Source organism: Gekko japonicus, unplaced genomic scaffold (genome assembly GCF_001447785.1).
Source record: "Gekko japonicus isolate JY-2015 unplaced genomic scaffold, Gekko_japonicus_V1.1 scaffold127, whole genome shotgun sequence".
In the NCBI taxonomy this organism is placed as follows: Eukaryota; Metazoa; Chordata; class Lepidosauria; order Squamata; family Gekkonidae; genus Gekko; species Gekko japonicus.
The window spans coordinates 277,134-296,738 of NW_015170891.1; the positions used below are offsets into that span (position 1 = coordinate 277,134).

Below are 19,605 nucleotides of genomic sequence, written 5' to 3' on the forward strand. Positions count from 1 at the left end.
ATTCAGACATCTTTTAACTTGTTTCCTGGATGTCATTTCCCTGAGGTACAGCAACAGTAGCCATCAAGGAGGGCTTCAGAATATGCACTTCTCTCAATTGGAATGTCTGACACTGGCTGCCTGGCTTCTGGGTATTACTAGATCCCATGTTTAATTTATGCTTAATAACTACAACAGTCAAATAGGATAAAATCATAGCACTGGACGTGAACCCATTTCTGCCTTCAGCTGATGTAATTTTAAATGGCTAGGAAGAGGGAGACTTCTTTGGTATGGCACAGCTTGCCCCCACATATACCTGAAGAGTAGCATTCGTGCCATTTTCTGTAGAATGCACGAGAACACACAAAATATCTTCACCATAGCAACCAAGGGTTATGCATCTATGCAATTAATGCTGTAACGTCAAGCAACAACTCAAAAACATTTAAGATGCACTCAAAGTGAATATGAGAAGTGGCACAAAGAGGGTTGGTCAGATGGGCATCCCATGAACTAGATGGTTAAGAACAGGACATCAGGTATAACTGCAAAGACTTCTAATGCAGCCAGACAAGATGATACTTGAAACATGTTAATGCTATCAAAGGAGGTCACTCCTTCCTAGAAAACTGTCATGGCTTGACGGTTTGAGCAATATTTATTTAGCCCGCCTGAAGAGTTTGGAATGAAAGCAATACACTTTAAATAAAAAAGAACTAAAAATCACTGGGTTAAATCTGATGACTCCCTTTCACCAAAAAAGCATCTTCCTCCATTGCAGCAAGGTTCTTTCTGTCAAAGGAAGACACATTACAGTGATAGGGAATCACTGGATCCAACCCACTGAAACTTACACCCTTTCCTATGAGGACAAAGACCAACCCCAGCAGGCAGGTCTTACACAATGCTTCCAAAAGCAGCCTATACTTGGACTTGGCAAGTCTGCACTGAGGAGGAAGCTACAAATGAAGGAATGTCAATAATGACATATGTCTTTGTGTCCTTGCTATCGGAACCTGGCAAGAAAACAGTATTAAAAGGGCACTTTCTATTGGACAAATAGAGATGGAAGACTCAAAATAATGAAAATCTCACAAATGAACTACTCCTGTGAAGCTATATGCTGTGAACCACCTGGCTATATGCATAACCTGTTTGAAAGTTGGATTTCTGATCTATATGCCCTCTCTTCCATTAATAATTCACATTGTCAACTATAATTTAAACATAAAGCTAGCAAGCACAGAAGACTTCAGAATCCCTGAACAATTTTGCCCTTAAACTGTGGAGAGTGTTGAGTAAATAAGAACTACTTTCACAAAAGAAGGGATATCAAAGGTCACATAAGAATGCTTAGATACAAGTCCAGTAGCACCTTAGAAAGATGCTTAGTTAACAGTCTATACAAGATCTTTGCTACAACAACTAGAACTTTTCTGGGCAAGCCCCAGCATGGTTACTGAAACACATCAGATAGTTTTATTTCTGAGACTTTAAAAGTCTCACAAGCATACAGCTATGCTTCCTTCACCAAAGAAGTTATCAGCACATTCACTATGTCCTCAGAGGAAAAAAAACCAACTGTGTTCAAATACATTTTTCCCAGAGTCACTCAAGTAGAAACATGTAGAGGGGTATTCATACGCCCCAGAAAATACCTGTGGCATTTCAAACCCCTTCAGTGATGGAGTTGTTCAGCTCATTATGGGCTTTGGTTTTCATTCTACAAAATTGAATCAGGGTTCACTTAATTGCATACTAAAACTGTATTTGATCATATTGGATGGACCTGGAAAAACTAGTTTGCTAAAAGAGGCAAATTAGGAAGGAACAGGCAGATTTTTGAAGGATTCTTTTGGAACTTTCTCAAGGTGTATGTGTCCTTTGATACCACCACAAGGAAGTCAAATTCATTTTGTATTACTGTAAACAATATATACTTTAATCCTGTTCCTCCTGACAACTAGGCTGGTGTGGCAAAGTTTATTCTCCTTTGCAGTCTTGGATGACAACAGGCCAGAAGGAGCATGGGTAAAGTGACATTTTATGCCCTGGGTGGGAGAGGGAGATCTTCTCTTGGGCTTGATAAATTCTAACATAACACTCCCTTTCTGCATTCTCCAAGAGTATCTCATTAGTATCATGCTAATCTTTGTTTTCTGGACCACAAATTAAAGCTGTAACTCATGTACACAGAACTTCTGGCTCAGCTTGTGTCACGTGTGTAACATTTTTAGTGCAGAGTCTGTCTGATAAGTATTTGTATCTAGTATATCCACTGACCAAAACTACCCTTTCTTGTTTTGCCAGTGTATGTTATGCCATAGTCTCATTCCACAGCCAAAGCTCTTGCCAAACTAAGTGTTTTAGACAGAACAGAATACTGTGTATGTAGCAAACAAATCTCAAATTCCTTGACCCACAATCAACACACCACAGCAGCTCTCTTCTCTCCCGTCCCTCACAGTTCAAGGCCTGCCACACATAGTCCTGAACATCCCTTGTGGATGACTGCACAAACACAAAGTGGGCTAGATCCAACCAGCTTCTCCTGTGACGAAAAAGGAATGGGGTTTCTTTCATTGACTACACAAAAAGATTACATTGGAGATCACAGGTTCTATATAGACAAAAGCCATATGGGATAAGGGCTGTGGAAACAAAGAAAACTAGGTGATACTGAGTGAAAAAGCTGATTGGATCAAACCTGACATAGTTCTGAGAAATCTACACCAAGAGAACATGTTAAATATTGATTTTAAGTCATTTCTTAAAGCCAGATTAAGAAGTGGAACTTCTTAGGCTTGGCTTATAAAGTCTGGTTTCTTCCAGTTTCTGCTCATGGCAGTAGAAGACCTTAGGAAGCATTAACAGGAAGCACAGAGGAGCTACTAATATGCCTCCATTGAAAAGTGTGGAGATAACAGTATCAGAGACCACCATGTTTTCATGATGCTGAAGATCACTAAATATGTCACAAGCCCAGTTTTCAGGTCTTTAGATTGGGATGTGGAATGCCACCAAAGAAAGCAACAGGGGCAACAACAACATGAACATTAATATTTTGCAAATAGCAGTGGAATAGTAGCTAGAAGGAACTCCACACAGAGATCTGTATGCAAGTTAACTGTGAGCCAATGAGAAGACCTAGATAGAGTATAGCAAGAATGCAAAGTTCCACACCAGAAGCCTTCCGCCATCTTTTCCTCCTTGTGCTTTACCATTACAGTGATTTATAGATACACCAAAATCAGCTCTCAGCAGTTTCCTCTCCAGACATATTCTGAGATACAAAATGCCCATTTGCTGGACAAGTCTGATAAAGACTAAATCACAGGGCATCATCAGACCTTCTCCAAGCAGACTGGCTATTAGAAGACAGAAAAGGGGCTACAAACCATAGGCTGCAGTCACCTGACCAGGTAGCAGAACTTCTGAATGGCCTCTGGGACAAAATGGGTACCCACAGTATACCCTTTCCTAAAAGTCAAGGCATAACAATTTTGCACAGCTCTCAGTGTTCTGAGGGGCACAAGATAGTTTTTTTTTGGGGGGGGGGGGAGGAAGGGGGTAAGGAGACACAAAGCCCTTTCTTGAATGCTTTTAGAACTCAAGTGAACTAATCAAAATTCTCCTTTTCAGGTCTTCATAGAACTTTGCTCACCAACTTACACAGAATGTTTCAGATCTTTAGAAATTGCTGCTTGGGGCATCCAAGGAGAACAATGTTGTGGCGAAAGGAACTTGTGAAGCTTTGGGTGTTGATCATAACAAAGAGAACTGAACCATTAATAGATTTTTAAAAGCAGTTTTTTAACAAGCAAGTTTTCTTAAGCTGAGGTGCCAACTGAGTTGGGTTATCATTAACGTTACCTAAGGAATGTGCGGCAGTGGTTTTGGAGCTAAAAAAGCGGCCCAGTCCGAGATCTCCCAGCTTCACTACTCCAGTAGCTGTTATAAACACATTGGCTGGTTTTATGTCTGGAAAACAGGAGAGAAAGAAAGAAGGTCAAATTCCCCAAGACAGCTAACCAGTTTCCACAATTTGTAATCTCATTCCTACATCTCCCAAGGCATTTTCCTACTCCTTTTTAAAAGCAGGAACATTTCTCAGTATATTTTGCATACCAGACAAAATTTTTAGATTAGACAGAAACACCAGAGCTGTATAGAATATGTTATGCTTTGGAAGACTAGTTTTCTTTTTACAAAACCAGTTTACATTTTCAGAAAGCAACAATAAAGACATTCTCACACAGACACACGCAACAAAAAACACCTCTTTATCCCTAATATTTGCTTGTGTTAAAAATGTGAACCTATTCATAGCAACAGCATTCCTCCCTTTAATTCTAGAAAAATGGTATGCTGATAAGGATATCACAGCCAGGAGGTTTGCAGAAAGGGCTTCTTGAGCACCAGTTTCACATCTGTAAAAAAGGAAAAGAAATAGCAGCCTAACTCATGGGTTTCCTGTGCTGTTTACAATGGGATGAAAGGAAAGCCCTTTGAGATCTATTGATGAAAAAGCACTACATAGGAACCTTGAAAGAACAGAATACTATGTGGATTCAGCAAAATGTTTGCTACATCTAAAAGATGACAAATTTGAAAACGGCAGCAGGACAAGCATCTGTTCCTTTGTGGCACATTTGTATTCCCTGAAGTGTCTTTCTTTCAAAACACTGACTGTGCATTTAAAAATGAAAAAAGATTGCTTTTTGGAGGGAGTCTACTGTCTGCATTAGTCTAGAGCCTCTAAGGAGGACCCCACTACTGAAAGGAAGCCATTGCGCAGACTTGCTACACCCACTACCCTCAGCATTAATGCTTCTGCCGCAGTTCTAATGGAGGCTTTGACACTTTTACCAAATATCAGTGATGGTGACTGGAGGGAGCTCATCTTCATAATCCCTGATCAGTTTAGGCTGAATGCTTTAACAATCAGGCATCAGGCACAAGGAGAAATCCATCTTGCAAGCTCCACTGTCTCTCTAAACACACTGGCTGAACATCAGCATAATTGTTTTTGAATGCAGGCGCTTACTAATTGGAACATTATACTATTATTCAGCGAAAAGAGACTGAATTAATGTTACCTCTGTGCATCACCCTGCGGGAATGCATGTGTTCAACTGCACTGCACAACTGCACAAAGTATTTCCAAACTGTTCTTTCTGGGATTAGCCGCTTCTGCTTTTTAAAATACTGTGGAGAGAAAATAAAAACAAGATGAACAAAGCAGTTACATGTCCCTGTCTCTCTACTCTGGCAAGGCAACCATGACTGCCAGCTGCCACCTTGCCAGTGTCCTCAAGACTATCAGCAGAGAAGCTTAGCCTCCTCTTAGCAGTTAACTCCTTGCCTATGTGTATAAACTTCAGTGCAATTCACTAATTAACAGCATTATGAAAAAGATGCTTAAATAGGTTTGACATTTTTGAATGGACACCGATTATAATTAGCATTAATCTAGTTAATTACCATGCAGAACATATTTAATGCCTGAAAACAACAAATGTTGGGCATACTTTGCCTTAAGAAACAAAAGGATTTCTCTCTTTTTAAAAAAAATTGAAGATGTTCATCATCTATCTTCAACATAACAACATAACAACAAGCCCTAGACAACATAACAACAAGCCATGGTGTACTCCTCCAGATCAGGTGTGGCAGAGCTTCCTCAGCAACCTGCACATGGGTATAAAGGCCAGGAATGCTGAAACATCCAAATCAAGAACGTCACAGGATATCTTGAATATTTATACATAATCTCTCAAAACATACTGAGTAACACTGGAGCCTGTGTGCGCATGTGTGCAACAGAGATTCTACACACTGAATTAGGCAAATTAGCATTCATATTGTACCTCACTTGTATACTATTCCATTTTCACTATTTTCTTCCAAGGATTTGGAATTCTGGCAATAAACAGGGTTGCAAAAATAAAGAAAAGAAGGCTGGATGGGAAGTAAATCCTAGGAACAACAGAGCAGGTATGACACTGAACCTGCTTTCACTTCAACCCACTGAATTATAAAGACTGACCATTGACTACAAGCTAGAGACTCAAGGTATCAGTTTTGGCACAGATAATACACAGTGCATATATACATACATCCAATCATCAACATTTCCTCCTATTTCAGCACAGCTCCTCCATATTATCTTTTTTAGCTGGGCTATAACAACAAATCTGTCTGTAAGATTCCAGGTGCTAGGCTTCCTTGCTGTTAGTGAATTTATGGAGCTAACCATCCTCCTGTCTCAGGGGTTGAGCCTACCTAAACCAGAAAATGCTGTGGCAGGGGTCCCCAGTGTGGGGCCTATGACTGCCATAGTGCCCGCCAACACTTTCCCTGGTGCCCACCAAGTGTTTTTAGAAAGTGTGAAGGGCCATTCAGCAGGGTTTCTGATTAGCTGTTCAGATTTTAAAAAATTGTTTGGCAGCTGCTGCCACCATAGCACAAGGATCTTCACTGAGGGACTAAAGGTGAACTGTATGGAAGAAATTATTTTTAAACAATAAGTTAATTTTAGAAGGTATTATGTTAGTCAGAGCTTCTTCCTGAAATGCTGAAGAGTTAGTATCAGATTTTTGCATAACCCCACTCCCTGACGTGTTGAGGCTGGCACTACCTCCAAGGGCAGCCATTTTGAGGCTGGCTCCACCTCCACAGGAATCCATTTTGAGGTTGTGCCTACTACCTTGTGTCAGAATTCCAAAAGCACCCACAGGCTCAAAAAAGCTGGAGACCCCTGGCTGAGGGTGTGAACAGATGTACCAACTCTTTTAGAGAAGCTGGATGTGGAACCACTTGCAGTCAGCTTGGGGCAGGAATACAAATGTGTTTTTCAGACTCGGTTTGAGGGAATCCCTGAGTTCTGCTCTACAGCTAAAGGGACTGTGCATAAGTGCCGACTAGCCCTGAGTTGCAGAAAAGCATATCTCGTGTTCTGCTGTACTTGTTCTCCTCATGTTTCCATCAGGCTTCTTGTGAGAGTGAGCATGATGTACTTGGTTAAAATGTCAGATTAGGATCTAAGAAACCCAGGTTTTGGGCAGTAAAAAGAGGCGGCATTCAGAAACTTCCCACCATACATTCAAGTAGAGGTTCAATCCCTTCAAATACTCCCAACGCAAAACTGTCCTGGAGCTAACCTGCCTTGCCCAGAGCCAAGGAACTCTTATGCATTTTAGTCATAACGGCTTTTGCCAGCATTTCAAAGCAAAGCCTATTATGAGATACTGCAGAGCAGCAGAGGCTGAAAAGTATTATTTATTCCCTAACACCAGCTTCCCTCTCATTGAAACATGGAGGGGAGGGTATGCTAGGCCACAATTAGCAATCTTCTTAAATGTCATGTCCAATAAGATTTCCCTGACATTTAACAGAAAGCCAAAATTCTCCAGTGGGTTGTACTGCAAGCAACCCTCAGTTACATCAGCTTTATAATGCCTCATAAATAATGCAGATGACAGGGGCACAGCAAAGACGATCTCTGGGTTTGGGGTGTATTGGTTTTAAAACCATCTTCTGAGCATTGCTACTGCTATTTCTACCAACTCCCCGAACACATAGGAAAGAGATGAGGAAGTGGTAGGTGTTTCCTGACAATTAAAGTCTCAAAACTTGGATTCTAATTTAAAGCTGAAAAATTATTTTTTCCTCCAAAGGTATAATGTACAATAAGTACCACAAAAGATGAATGTGAGAGGTACAGTAATAAACACATAGCAGAGATGCAGGAAGCAGGGCCACATGAGTTTACAGACATGCATCTCTTCTTCAGACATAGTGTTATTCAGCACATGGTGGAAACACAAGACATATATAAACCAAGCAGCAGACCAAAGCCACATGAAATACTTGTAGAGAGTGGCAACCCTGGGTGGTACTCAGTTGATAATCATGAGGAGCCCATTATGGTTTTAGCCACATTAATTGTCATTTCCTTATCTATATATCTAATACCCAAGTTGCCCCCGGAGTGCGGATCGCTAAATCAGCGCTCCGGGGGCAGCTGGGGGACCGGGGGAGGTTTGTGCACACGTGGGCCAGTCCCCACGTGTGCACAAAAATCGTAAATCTTGACAAAAGAATCGGGGAGATGTTTAAATCCCCCCGAAACTGCCAGAGCGTTCCGTGCGCATGCGCACGAAATGCTCTGCGACCCAGGCTGCCGCCGCCGCCGCTTGGAAGGGAAGCGGCGAGCGGGGGGGGCTAGAGCGGTGAGGGCCGAGTGGCTTGGCCATCGGCTTGGAGCTGGGGGTGGGGGGGAGAGAAAACCGACGACGACTGCTAAGGAGCCAGTGCCGGGTTGGGGAGGGAGGGAAACAGCGAGGGGCGAGCGGCTCCCCGCTCGCCCCTCGCTTCAGTGCCGGGTCGGGGGGGGGGGTCTCGATCTCAGAGAAGCAAATTTGGGATTCCTTCGAAATTCGGTGCAGGACAGCTGAACTGGGAAGGCGTTTCGCAGCCTTGCAGACAAGCTTCTGGCGCGTCTCCTGCGAGCTGGGGGGCGGGACGGCTCGCAGACCATCTCCCCGGCGGCGTCCCTTGGCTTGAGCGTCTCCACAGGCTCTTCTTCCGTTTGCCGCCTCAGTGGCTTCTTCCCTCCGCTGAGAGCTTTCTTCAAAACTTGCTAGGGATGGAGAAAGACCTGCTGGCCTGGGGGGAGGGCGATTCGTTTGGCGGCTGCTGAGCTGTAGGTGCCGCATTTTAAATTTTTTTAAAAGGAGGCAGAAAATGCTGGGGAAATTCTCACACAACCGGGTAGCGTGCACTTTAAAACGAGTCTCTAGGAATCCCAGATTCTCTTCAAGGGCCCCCCCCCGCGAGTATCGCGGGTCCACCCCTTGTTTATTATACTAAAATGCTTTTACACTTAACATTGTGTATTGTTTATTTCAAACATTTATATGCCTGCCTTTCTCCTGAACATCTCAGGAGCCAAAGCAGGTAACAATATGAGAACAGACTAATAAAATAAACATCAGAACAACAGATATAAAACATTAAAAACCAATCTAGAAACTCCTTATGCTCCTATCAGCAGAGTATTTCCCCTTTGCCCAGACTCAGGCTGCCCCAAAAGCTGTCTTGAAATACTCTGATTTGCAGCTGTGCCATAAAGCCAGGATCCCAGGAGCCCCCTTGGCCTCTTCTGGGAGGCTGTTCCAGTGGCATGGGGAAGTCACTGAGAAAGAGTAGGGACATAATGCTACTACATGTGCCTTAGATGGGAGGAGGGTACTGCTAGTAGACCATGCTGGGACTTGTGAAGCTGCTGCATGGATACATACTGGGGGAGGCAGTTCTTCAAGTACGCGGACCATGGGTCATGAAGTGTGTGATGGAACAGTCATGATCTGACCTGTAGGCTCTATTCCACCATGCCCTCCAGGCCTGGTTGACCAAGGTCTCTCCCTGGCACATGGCACCCATGTGGTTTTCCCAACACTTGGAGAGGCTTCTCTCTCCCTCTCTCCATTCAACTGCTGCCTGTCATGGATTCCCTGTCACAGATAACTCTTTATCCAACAGAAGATGACAGTCAGTAAGACTCCCAAGCTCTTTACAGAGTCTTTCAGCAAAAGCTGCACACTATCAATCATAAAAAGAACAAACCCATTTAAATCAGTAGCCCTTCTGACCAGCATCACCTCCATCTTTTCTGGATTCAGCTTCAGTTTGTTCTCCCTCATCCATTTGACCACTGCATTTAGACATTGGGCTAGGATTAGGGGTGTGCAAGGAAAAAAAATCAGTATGTTTCGCGTTCAGGTACATTGAACCCAAAAAAATATTGGTATTTCCCGATATTCTTGAATCCCAATACTGGTATGGTATTCAGATTTGGTAAATATTCAGGATTGCCAATTTTTTTTTCTCCATTATACCCTATAGAGACCATTATAGTCAATGATCCCCACTGGGATCATACCTGGGGCTCTGTAGGAGCTGTTTTTTGTGATAGAGGAACCAAATTTGCAGCATAGCTGCTAGTGTTTCTCCTCAAAAATCCCTCCAAGTTTCAAAAAGATTGGAACAGGGCCCCCCAGAAGATGGTGCCTCCATCCCCCATTGTTTCAAATGGATAGGGGGAAAGGCATTTAAAGGGAACACGGGCCCCGGTCACATGGAGCATTTGCCATGCTAAAGATATGGATGATAGGCGGATGTTCTGGGCGCGATCACACTGCAACATCTGAGAAGCGTAGTGCTCCCGTGGCTATCCCGTGCCTTCCCGCCGAAGACTAAAAAACTAGTACTTATGAGGTACTGGTTTCCGGACACTGCGGGGCAAGGGCGGGTGTTCAATTGCGTTTCCGGTGGAATCCCGTGGCATCTGGCGCCCGCCGATGTTCCTTCGCAAACAAGGGGTGTCCCCCCCAAGTCTCCGCAGGATGCGCAAAAACGCCCAATGGCGCATGCACACAAACTGGTAAAAAAACCCACACCTGTTTGCCATGGAAGCGGCGCCTAGCGATTGCTGCTGTGATCGCACCGTGCCACTTCTTTGCTGCGCTGCAGGATAGCCATGTGATCGGCACCTCACCCCCTAACCACGGGACCTCGACAGGATGTGTGATTGGGCGGCCGCACGTTATTTTGCTCCGGGGCAAACAGCCATGCTTCCCCACCGCATTTTCCGGCCCATGTGACTGGGACCACGGTTCCTTTAAATGCCTTCCCCAAGCTGCTGCTTCACCTGGAAGGTGTTTAAAGGGACTGCAATCCCTTTAAACACCCTTTAACGGCAGCTATCCGGAAGCCCTGAAAAATCCTAAATATTTTCAGGATTTTTCAGGCTCATTCATATTGATAGCCAGATAAATACCCCAGCTGATATCTAGCTGAAAAATACCCCAAAAATACCAGTAAGGTATTTTAGGGGGGTGGGGTTTTTCCAGCTGGGATAAACTGAATGCACACCCCTAGCTAAGATAGGGACAGCAGCCAATGGTGGCTTATTTAAAGTAATATATGGCTGGGTGTTGTCAGCATAATGATGACAACCTACTCCAAAAGGTTGGGTGATCTCATTAAGGCGCCTTAAACAACATGAGAGATAACACAGAGCCTTACAGCATCCTCCATGTCAGCTCCCAAGGGGATGAATCAGCATCTCCCACTGCAACTTTTTGTAATCAGTTTGATAGAAAAGACCTCTCAGCACTGCTCTTCCCAGACCCACCTCACCTTTCAGGCACTTCGGTACTGAACCAAAGGCTGCTGACTGATCTATCAACAATAGTAGAGATGCACTCCATTGTCCATCTGAAGACTGAGATTGTCCACAAACATCACTAAAGCCATCTTTCCTTGCTTCATTTGCCTCATTCTCCCCCCCCCCAAGTTTAAGACAGCAAGCAATTATTCATTTATTTAGGCCATTATATGCTGCCTTTCCACTTTAAGAGAAGAACTCAATATGGGTTGCAAATTAACAGAATACAAAAATGACACAACAATAACATTTAAAAAGCAAATAAAACAGTAAGAATTTAACATACTTTAAAATGGAGCTCTTCCACCAGGCCTTCGATTAGGAGCCACCACTGATGATTAAGCTATTAAAAACTGAACTGTTACAGCCCTCACGTTAATGGCATTAAGAACAACTCAGATACCAGCTTAGCTACATTGGATTATTTTACAGCAATAGCCATCTGCACTTAACTGCACTTTTATATATATTGTTGTTGTGAAATTTTATAGTAATTTATAGTACTGCACCTTTGCATCCGTGTTTTAATGTATTTTAACTGCTGTACACCACCTTGAGCCTGTCTGTGCAGGCAAGGCGGGATATAAATCGGAATAAATCGAAATAAATAAATAAAATCAGGCGAGAACTCAATTTAAAAAGGTGTTCTTAAAACAAAAAAGTCTTCAGCCAACTTCAGAAATCCTGCAGTAATGTATCTGCATGGGGAGTAAGTTCCAAAGATATGGGGTGGCCAGTGAGAACGCACTCATTGCTGGAGGGGGGAAATGAAGCTGTTCAAAACCTCCTTTACAATAATCACATCTGTTCTCCGGTAACAGAACAGATGACTCGCTGCATGTGTTAAGCATATATGGTCTTCCCTCTAAAAAAATTATCCTCACAACAACCCTGTAGAGTAGCTTACTCAGAGACAATAAGTGCCCCAAGGTCCCCCAATAAGCTTTGCAGCTGATGTGCACCTGGGTCCCACAGTCAATCCACTATAGCACATTATCACCATCTCTCTGACACAGATTGAAAAATGTCAGCGCTCAAAAGAAAAAGGGAACTCTGCACTTGCAGATGTAATTCATTTTGGGCTGAGCACTGGTTAACTTTGAAATGCAACAACTAGCCTGGGCCACTGCCTCACAGGCACTTGCAGCTCCATCAAAAGAACTAGAGAGAATGTCACCTTGCATCAGCCCTAGGGTTTGAGTTAGATCATTCTACTAAAACATTATGCTAAGGTCAGCCCTTGACTTCATCCAAAGCAACTAAATAAAGAAATACTATAGCAAAACAGTAGGGCAGACTCTGAAATGGGCATTTTGGATGTCTACCTGGAATCAATATATGCGTTCCTAAGGTCAAAGCCCTGAAAAAAATTCTACCCAAAAACCTTCAAAAGTTGGGCATTTCCAACTAACATGGGTACTAATTGGATCCATTCTGACATCTGCTCTGTAGGATGCAGGGCTTTACTACTCAGAAATGAGAACAATTTTTAAGTTGGTACTGCATATCCCAACTGCCACTTTAACAAAAATGAATTATTTGAAGGTGTCATGATCTGGGCTGTGCCACTATAGACCTACTAGGCCCAGGGGGCCTGGCTAGCAGTAGGTGAGGCTGGGCCAACAACTCCCAGAAGCCCCTGAGAGGTTTTGGAGCCAAAATTGACCAATAAGGAAGAAGAGGGCTGGGGAACAAAAGGGCTGGTGCCAGAGCAGAAGCTGTTCTTTCTTCCCAGAGGGCAGAGCCAGACGGAAGGCTGCTGCAGGAAGAAACCCTCATCCTGAGGGAAGGGTGAGTAGTCTAGTGTCACTTGGAATAGTGAGCTAGGGACAGTATATATTTAGACGCGTTAGGGCATTTGATTTCTTTTCTTTTCACCCACTTACTTTTATTATTCTGCACCTTGTTGTTTGACCTCCTATAAAATAAACCTTTTCCTTGTTTCACTCTGCCTGGTCCTCACGCCTGTTATTCAGCCAAAAGGGAGGTCTGAAGGTCTTGGGAGGGTGCTCTGGGCCTTCTCAAGGGAACCTAAATTCAGAGTGGCGTCAGCGTCAGGTGACACCCTACCTGAGCCGTGACAGAAGGCTATGCTTCCTGATCTATAGAGCCACATACCCATCTTTTGTCAAAAGCAGTGCATGGTTACTCCGCATCCTCCAATCCCTTATGAGTGGTGGGTGGGATATCACACAACAGAAAATGACTGCAGCTTGCACAAGAATTACTCTAAGAACAAAAGCAGGGCTTTCATGGGTATTGAGAAAAGCCCAAAGCCTGGCACTAAGGAGGAGGGGCAAGTTTCTTAAAGGATTGTTTACTATCATCTCAGATCAGTGGTGGCAAAACAGGAAAATATGAGAGGCTACATCTGTTCTCACAGGGGATGCCTAACTCAAGATAAACATGTCAAAGAAACTATTAAAAAACAGGTGATAACAGCTGAGCAAAAGCTAGTTGCACAATGCAAGGAAAGAGCAGCCATCTGAAACAACTCAGGCCTAAATTCAAGCAGGCAAAGAAGGACAAGAGGGTTTTTGAAAAGCCTTCAGTTGCTCCCTCCCAATTAAAAGTGCCTGTCAATGGAAAAGCTGCTCCATCAACTTGGCCTAGGAGGGAATATCCTGTCATAGAGATCTGCATTTGCAGCAGCCTCAAAATCAGACTTTGGTCTGGATTGGCTCAGGCATCTAAGCTCTTTGTGTTGTTGCCACCCTTAAGAAATTCAGCATTTTTCTAATACTATAATGGAAACCTTCTTATGAATCAAGTGCATCATCATGTAGGACATTTACTGCAGCTCTGCTTTCTGAAATGACTGCGTCCCCATTCTAAGGTATCTTTTACACTTTGGCAAAAAAAGCCACTGGTTTCAGCTTCCTGTTTGTTCCCCAGATGCTCTCCACTTCAGAGTAATCTTGCAGCCTAAGAAATTAACGTCATTACCTTAATCATCTGAGAGAGGTCACCTGCATCTGCCAGTTCCAACACAATGTTAAGTTCATTGTCTTCAATAAATGAATCCAGATACTTGATTATGTTGGGGTGGTTCAATTGCTGCAAATACAGGGTAGGGGGAGGAGAAGGAAGAGATCACCTTGTGAGAGTGTACAGGCAGAAAAAGTCTCAAAGGTATATAGACACAAAATGCAGGTAAAGCAGTAACTAAGATTACAGATTTCACAATGCATTGCAAACAACTACTTTAACACCACCACCACCCCGCTGTGACAGGTCTCAGGTAAATCTAATTCTACTACTGACCTACTAATACCCAGCACCACGAAGCTGAAAAAATGCTTATAGAGTGATCATCTGTTGCCCTGACACAGACACGATCCATATTGCCTGCCTCTGCGAATCAAACTTAGACTTCCTTGGTTATCTCCCACCCAAGTACTAAACAGGGATGACCCAGCTTAGCTTTTGAGATCAAGTTAGCCTGGGCTATCCAGGTCAGGGTGAAGTGATCCATGCAAGCCTTTATTTCCTTAAGCACAAGAAGAACCACACAGGTTTATTAGAGATTCCTTTCTCCTCCTCCTATGCAATGGAGATTTTTAATGTTCAGGATGGGGGGGGGGGGGAGGTTTTGTATAAGGAGAAAAATCCTTCAAGAATATATTCTGGGACACTGAGAACATCTCATACTCACATACTAACGCTTAAAACTAACGTTCCCAAGTCCTTATGTGTCTCAAAACTTCTATCACGCACAAATAGGAATGCTTTCCAATTACTCACCCCATTTGAAATTAACATATTCCTTTAAAATATTATCCCCCATTCAAAGGGGATTTTTTAATTTCAGGGGGGGGGGGGGGGGGATGTTTTGTATAAAGAGAAAAATCCTTCAAGAATATATTCTGGGACACTGAGAACATCTCATACTCACATACTAACGCTTAAAACTAACGTTCCCAAGTCCTTATGTGTCTCAAAACTTCTATCACGCACAAATAGGAATGCTTTCCAATTACTCACCCCATTTGAAATTAACATATTCCTTTAAAATATTTATGAAAAACCTATATGACTTAAGGCACACATAACTTCCCAACCCCCCCCCCCAATGCACTATCTCAGAGGGGGAAGTCCCAGTGAGCTAAAGCTGGGGGTGGGGTGCAAAAAAACAACTGCCCACAGTCCATTGCTAAGAAGGCAGATGCAGCTTCTCCAGCTTTTGACTAATTTGAGTTGCATTTCTCTCCCCATCTTACTTGCCAAATACCCAGTAAAAATAAATTGGAGGAGGTGCGGCAGGGAGAAGTACACATTTCATCAGGCAGGCAGTTGCTGTTTCTGTGTGCCTTTTTCATGGATAACTAAGACTACAGATACCGAGCTGACATAAATGCCTTTATAATAAATCAGGTTAATTCCTCAACTCTGTAGCACATTTCTATACCACCCTTCCTCCAAGGAGTTCAGGGAGGCCTATGTGATTCTCCCTTCCCTATTCTAACCTCACTATAACTATGTATGGTTAGACAGAGAGACTGACTGGCCCAAGGTCTCCCAGTGAGTTTCATGAGAAGGTGAAGACGTGAACTCAGATTTTTCAGATTCTTAACACTGTCTCTCACAATGGAAGAGGTGAGCCTCCTTCACACAGCCCGGATGCCTGCTTGCATTAGAATTAAAACAATTTATGTGCAGGCACCTAGCAGAAGAGTCATCCCACAAATCAGATCTGTAGTGCTTCCCACAAGCAAGTTGGACATTTCTAACCAAACAAGACCACTCAGATTTTACACAAAAAACTGCGTAACTCACAGCCAATGTTCCCTCTACGCTGTGGGAGTCTTGAGCAAAAATTCTACTTTGTGAGTGACTGGCATTAAAGTTGTGTGGGAGCGATTTGGCTGCTGCATCAATTAGCTTCCTCTGGAGCCATCCTTCCTGAGCTAAGGCAAAAATGTGTGAGCCGGAGGATAAGAAACTGTGAGCTAGCTCACACTAACTCAGCTTAGAGGGAACACTGCTCACAGCTGATCCTGGTATCAAATTCATGACATTCTTGGATGTGACAGTTTTCCTAAGAACCACCATCCTCCACATGCGCCAGCAAGCTAGGTTTGTCACAGGTCCTTCACTGGATCCTCCTGCCTTCCAAGATCATGCAGGCAGCTACCGGAGATCACCTTCTCTATGACAGTACCCAGAGTGCAGAACTACCACCACCACCACCTTTCTTTTTTAGTAGCAAGGCTACTAAATCTGCCCACTGAGAGGTTAGTTTTAGTTTCTTATTTGTTTGGTATTTATATAACTGGGAGGGGGGAGTTCCCTGTTTTCAGTGATGTTTTTATTAGTTTAACTGACCATGCTTCAATTACTTTGTTATTCCTACTGCAGTAGTTTTACTTGTTATTTTAGTGCCTTATTATAGTTTTATGAATTTATAAGACAAATTTCCATGGAAGGGCTGGGGGAAGATTTTTTAATAAAACACATAGAAAGGATAATCATCAGGCTATCAACACCGCCCCAAAACCTGACACTAGTCAAAGCTTCCAAGTCCAGTCTTCTTGCCTTAAATACAGGGAAAGCTGAAATTCTGATTATGATTATCTACTGTATTAAATCCAACACACTCCCCTGAAGCCCATTCACTGAACTTCCCCCTCAGACAAATGCTCTTTCCACATCATCCCTGACTTGTATCTGCATGCACATGAATAATAAAGACAATGAATGCACCACTATATGCAGAGGGCTACCGAGATCTCTGCCTTTGGACAGAAAAAAAGAACTACAGAACCTTCACTCCAGCTTATTCTTAAATGCATATAAATACTCTGGTTTGGACGACTGCTGTTCTCTCATTTCTTTAATGCTGCCTAAAAGTTTGATGGAAGTGAATGCTTGATGTATATGCAGAGCAACGCTGTCAGCAAGATGCATGCAAAAAAGCAAGTGGTCTCTAACTGGAAGGCTGGATGCTGGCAGGCCAAATAATGATCCACATTACCGGGCTGTCGCCACTCATTTTGCAGTTCAGGAACTGGAGAGTTCGGGATGTGCCAGTTCCCAAATGCTAAAGGTTTCCTTAATTAATGTATTAAACACAAAATACTTATGGGTGATTTTGAGTCACACATGTATACTCTTCTCATTCACCCCCCCTTCCCACCCACAAAATTAGAACTAGTACACTGAAAAACAGTAGTTATAGCACATCTGCCAAGTTCTTCCCAGAAAAGGCTATGGAATCTAATTTAGTATCTACAGAACTGGGCAAATTTGTTTAAAGTGCAGCTCACAGAAAATTTAAATATAGGGTTTGGCGTGAGGTGGAATTGAAAAACTAAGATATAAATTTTGAAGGAACACAAAATTCCCAGAAGGCAAGCTGGTTGCAAGCAACCATACAGACCAAAATAAATATATGTAGCCCTCTTTGTACCATCCACAAACCAGTGAAGAAAACTCAGATCTAACCCATGCTCACTGCTCTGCTGAGAAATAAGACCTTCACTTAATGATCTAAAGAATATTCAAGGAAAAAGAATGGCTTCTATCATTATAATTACTAATTGGTTAAAAAAACTTTTGCATTTGATTTCACATAATACAGTTATAGTATGATCACATCTACACACTTGCTGCATCAAATCTTCACTTCCTACAGTTAAACAAAAAGCAATTTGAGTAATGTTTCATTTGTTCTTTTGTTGTTGTTGTTGTTGTTGTTGTTGTTAAGTTTCAGAAGATGCTTCATGTGCATCCTGGGTCAGATACAGCTAGTTGTGCTTACTCTAGAAAAACAAGCATGGCCCTTATCAAAAATTACTGTAAATCATATAAACAGTTACAGCTTTTATCACAGCAGAAGAACTACAAAACAACATTTCCCAGGCATATTTCAAAGCTGTGCTGAGATTCTGTGTCTCTGGGTGGAGACTAGCTGGGAATTTAGACATTAGAATTTTACTCCTTTCCATAAAATGGCCCTAAAAAATCTATCTTGAGAACCTGAAAACTGCATATTGAATACAGAGTATTTTGCTAAAGCAAAATATGTATTTTTTCCTACATCTGCTTTTGTACAGCAGAGCAAAGTGTCCTTCGGTTTACATGTAACAGTAAGAGCAATCATCAGGGAGCTATCAATTAATAAGAGATGAGTTGCAGATATTGATTTGACAAGTTATTAGCTGTGTAAGAGTGAATTAAGCGTGTTCCAATTGCTGATGCTGACAGCCAGAGCAAAGCAGTCATCTTGGAACCCTCCCTTGCCTCTAAACAAAACCTTGAACATCTCTGCCCTCTCCCATACTCAGTGGGAAAACTCTGGCACCTGTACCAATTTACTAGAAAATGCTGACCTGCATCATGTCATTAAAAACTGTTTCTCAGGTTGACATTAAGATCTTTGCTCTAATACATCCAGCTTTTCAGAGCTGATTTATATACATCTTGGGCAATATCTGTCATATTTGCTTGGACTTTTCATTCAAAAACTTGGATACATTTGAAAGGAATGCCCAATAGGCAACATTTACTAAGAGATCTCTTGTGCATTTGCAATACAATATGATTTATCAAACTGACTTTTTACCATGCTGCTTTGAGAGGCAGCTATGGAAGTGTTTCACCAGCAAGGACTGTTCTTAGCAATTTTTCATAATGCTTCCCAACAAAGTGTGTGATGAGATGAAATGGACTCCTACATGGGCTCTAAAATTCACAAAGGTCTTGTAAGGTGATCATCATAGAGCAAGGAATATGAACTGATGCCCTTAGCAATGTTCTTATACAGGAGAGATTCTCAAGCTTGGCAACAAAGGACCTAAAATGGTGTGCCGCAGCTCAGGTGGGAAACTTGCACTGACAGCTGCTTTCAAAGACAATCTGATCACTTATGTCCCAGTTCAAGTAATCACGAGCCAGGACCAAGCAGCAATAAGGAACCTATCATTGATGCCTATGCAACACAAATTTACAGCAAATCGTGTCTACAGATAGTCACCCCCATGGACCTATCTGCCTACCCAAATCCCTCTGAGCCCCAAGGGCTTCAAAATATACCAATGTTCCATTAATCCCTTGTTATCACAATTTTTCCACAGACTATCCTCAGACTCTACCACCAACTAGATTTCAAGCCACCAGTTTATTTTCCTAGTTCTTATTTTACCAGCTGCACTATCTTTGGTCTGTCTGCAGAAGGCCAAATGTGGCAACAACCTAGCAATTCGTTCTCTGGTCACTGTGAGCCTTCCCAAATGTAGCTGAGGTGGAAAACTATAAAAAAAGACATGGGGTTCAAATCATGTGCCTGCCAGTTCATCTTAAAAACAGGAATTTCTGCATGTGATTCAGCAAAGCTTGTGTAAGGGGTCTCAAGGATATCACTCTAAAGAGTTAATGCAGTAATCTCAGCA

The 19,605-nt window shown here is 42.6% G+C and overlaps 1 protein-coding gene across 4 annotated transcripts in view; it reads right to left on the reverse strand.

Annotated features, from left to right (window-relative positions):
* The window catches only part of NEK6 (NIMA related kinase 6), a 209,739-nt gene that overhangs the window by 37,498 nt on the left and 152,636 nt on the right, over window positions 1-19,605 (reverse strand). For all 4 annotated transcript variants that reach the window (XM_015418434.1, XM_015418435.1, XM_015418436.1 and 1 more), the window contains 3 exons: window positions 14,162-14,272; window positions 5,082-5,190; window positions 3,856-3,963 (listed from right to left, as the gene is read on the reverse strand). In XM_015418434.1, coding sequence (XP_015273920.1) covers window positions 3,856-3,963; window positions 5,082-5,190; window positions 14,162-14,272 — 328 coding nt within the window. The remainder of the gene's footprint in view (window positions 1-3,855; window positions 3,964-5,081; window positions 5,191-14,161; window positions 14,273-19,605) is intronic.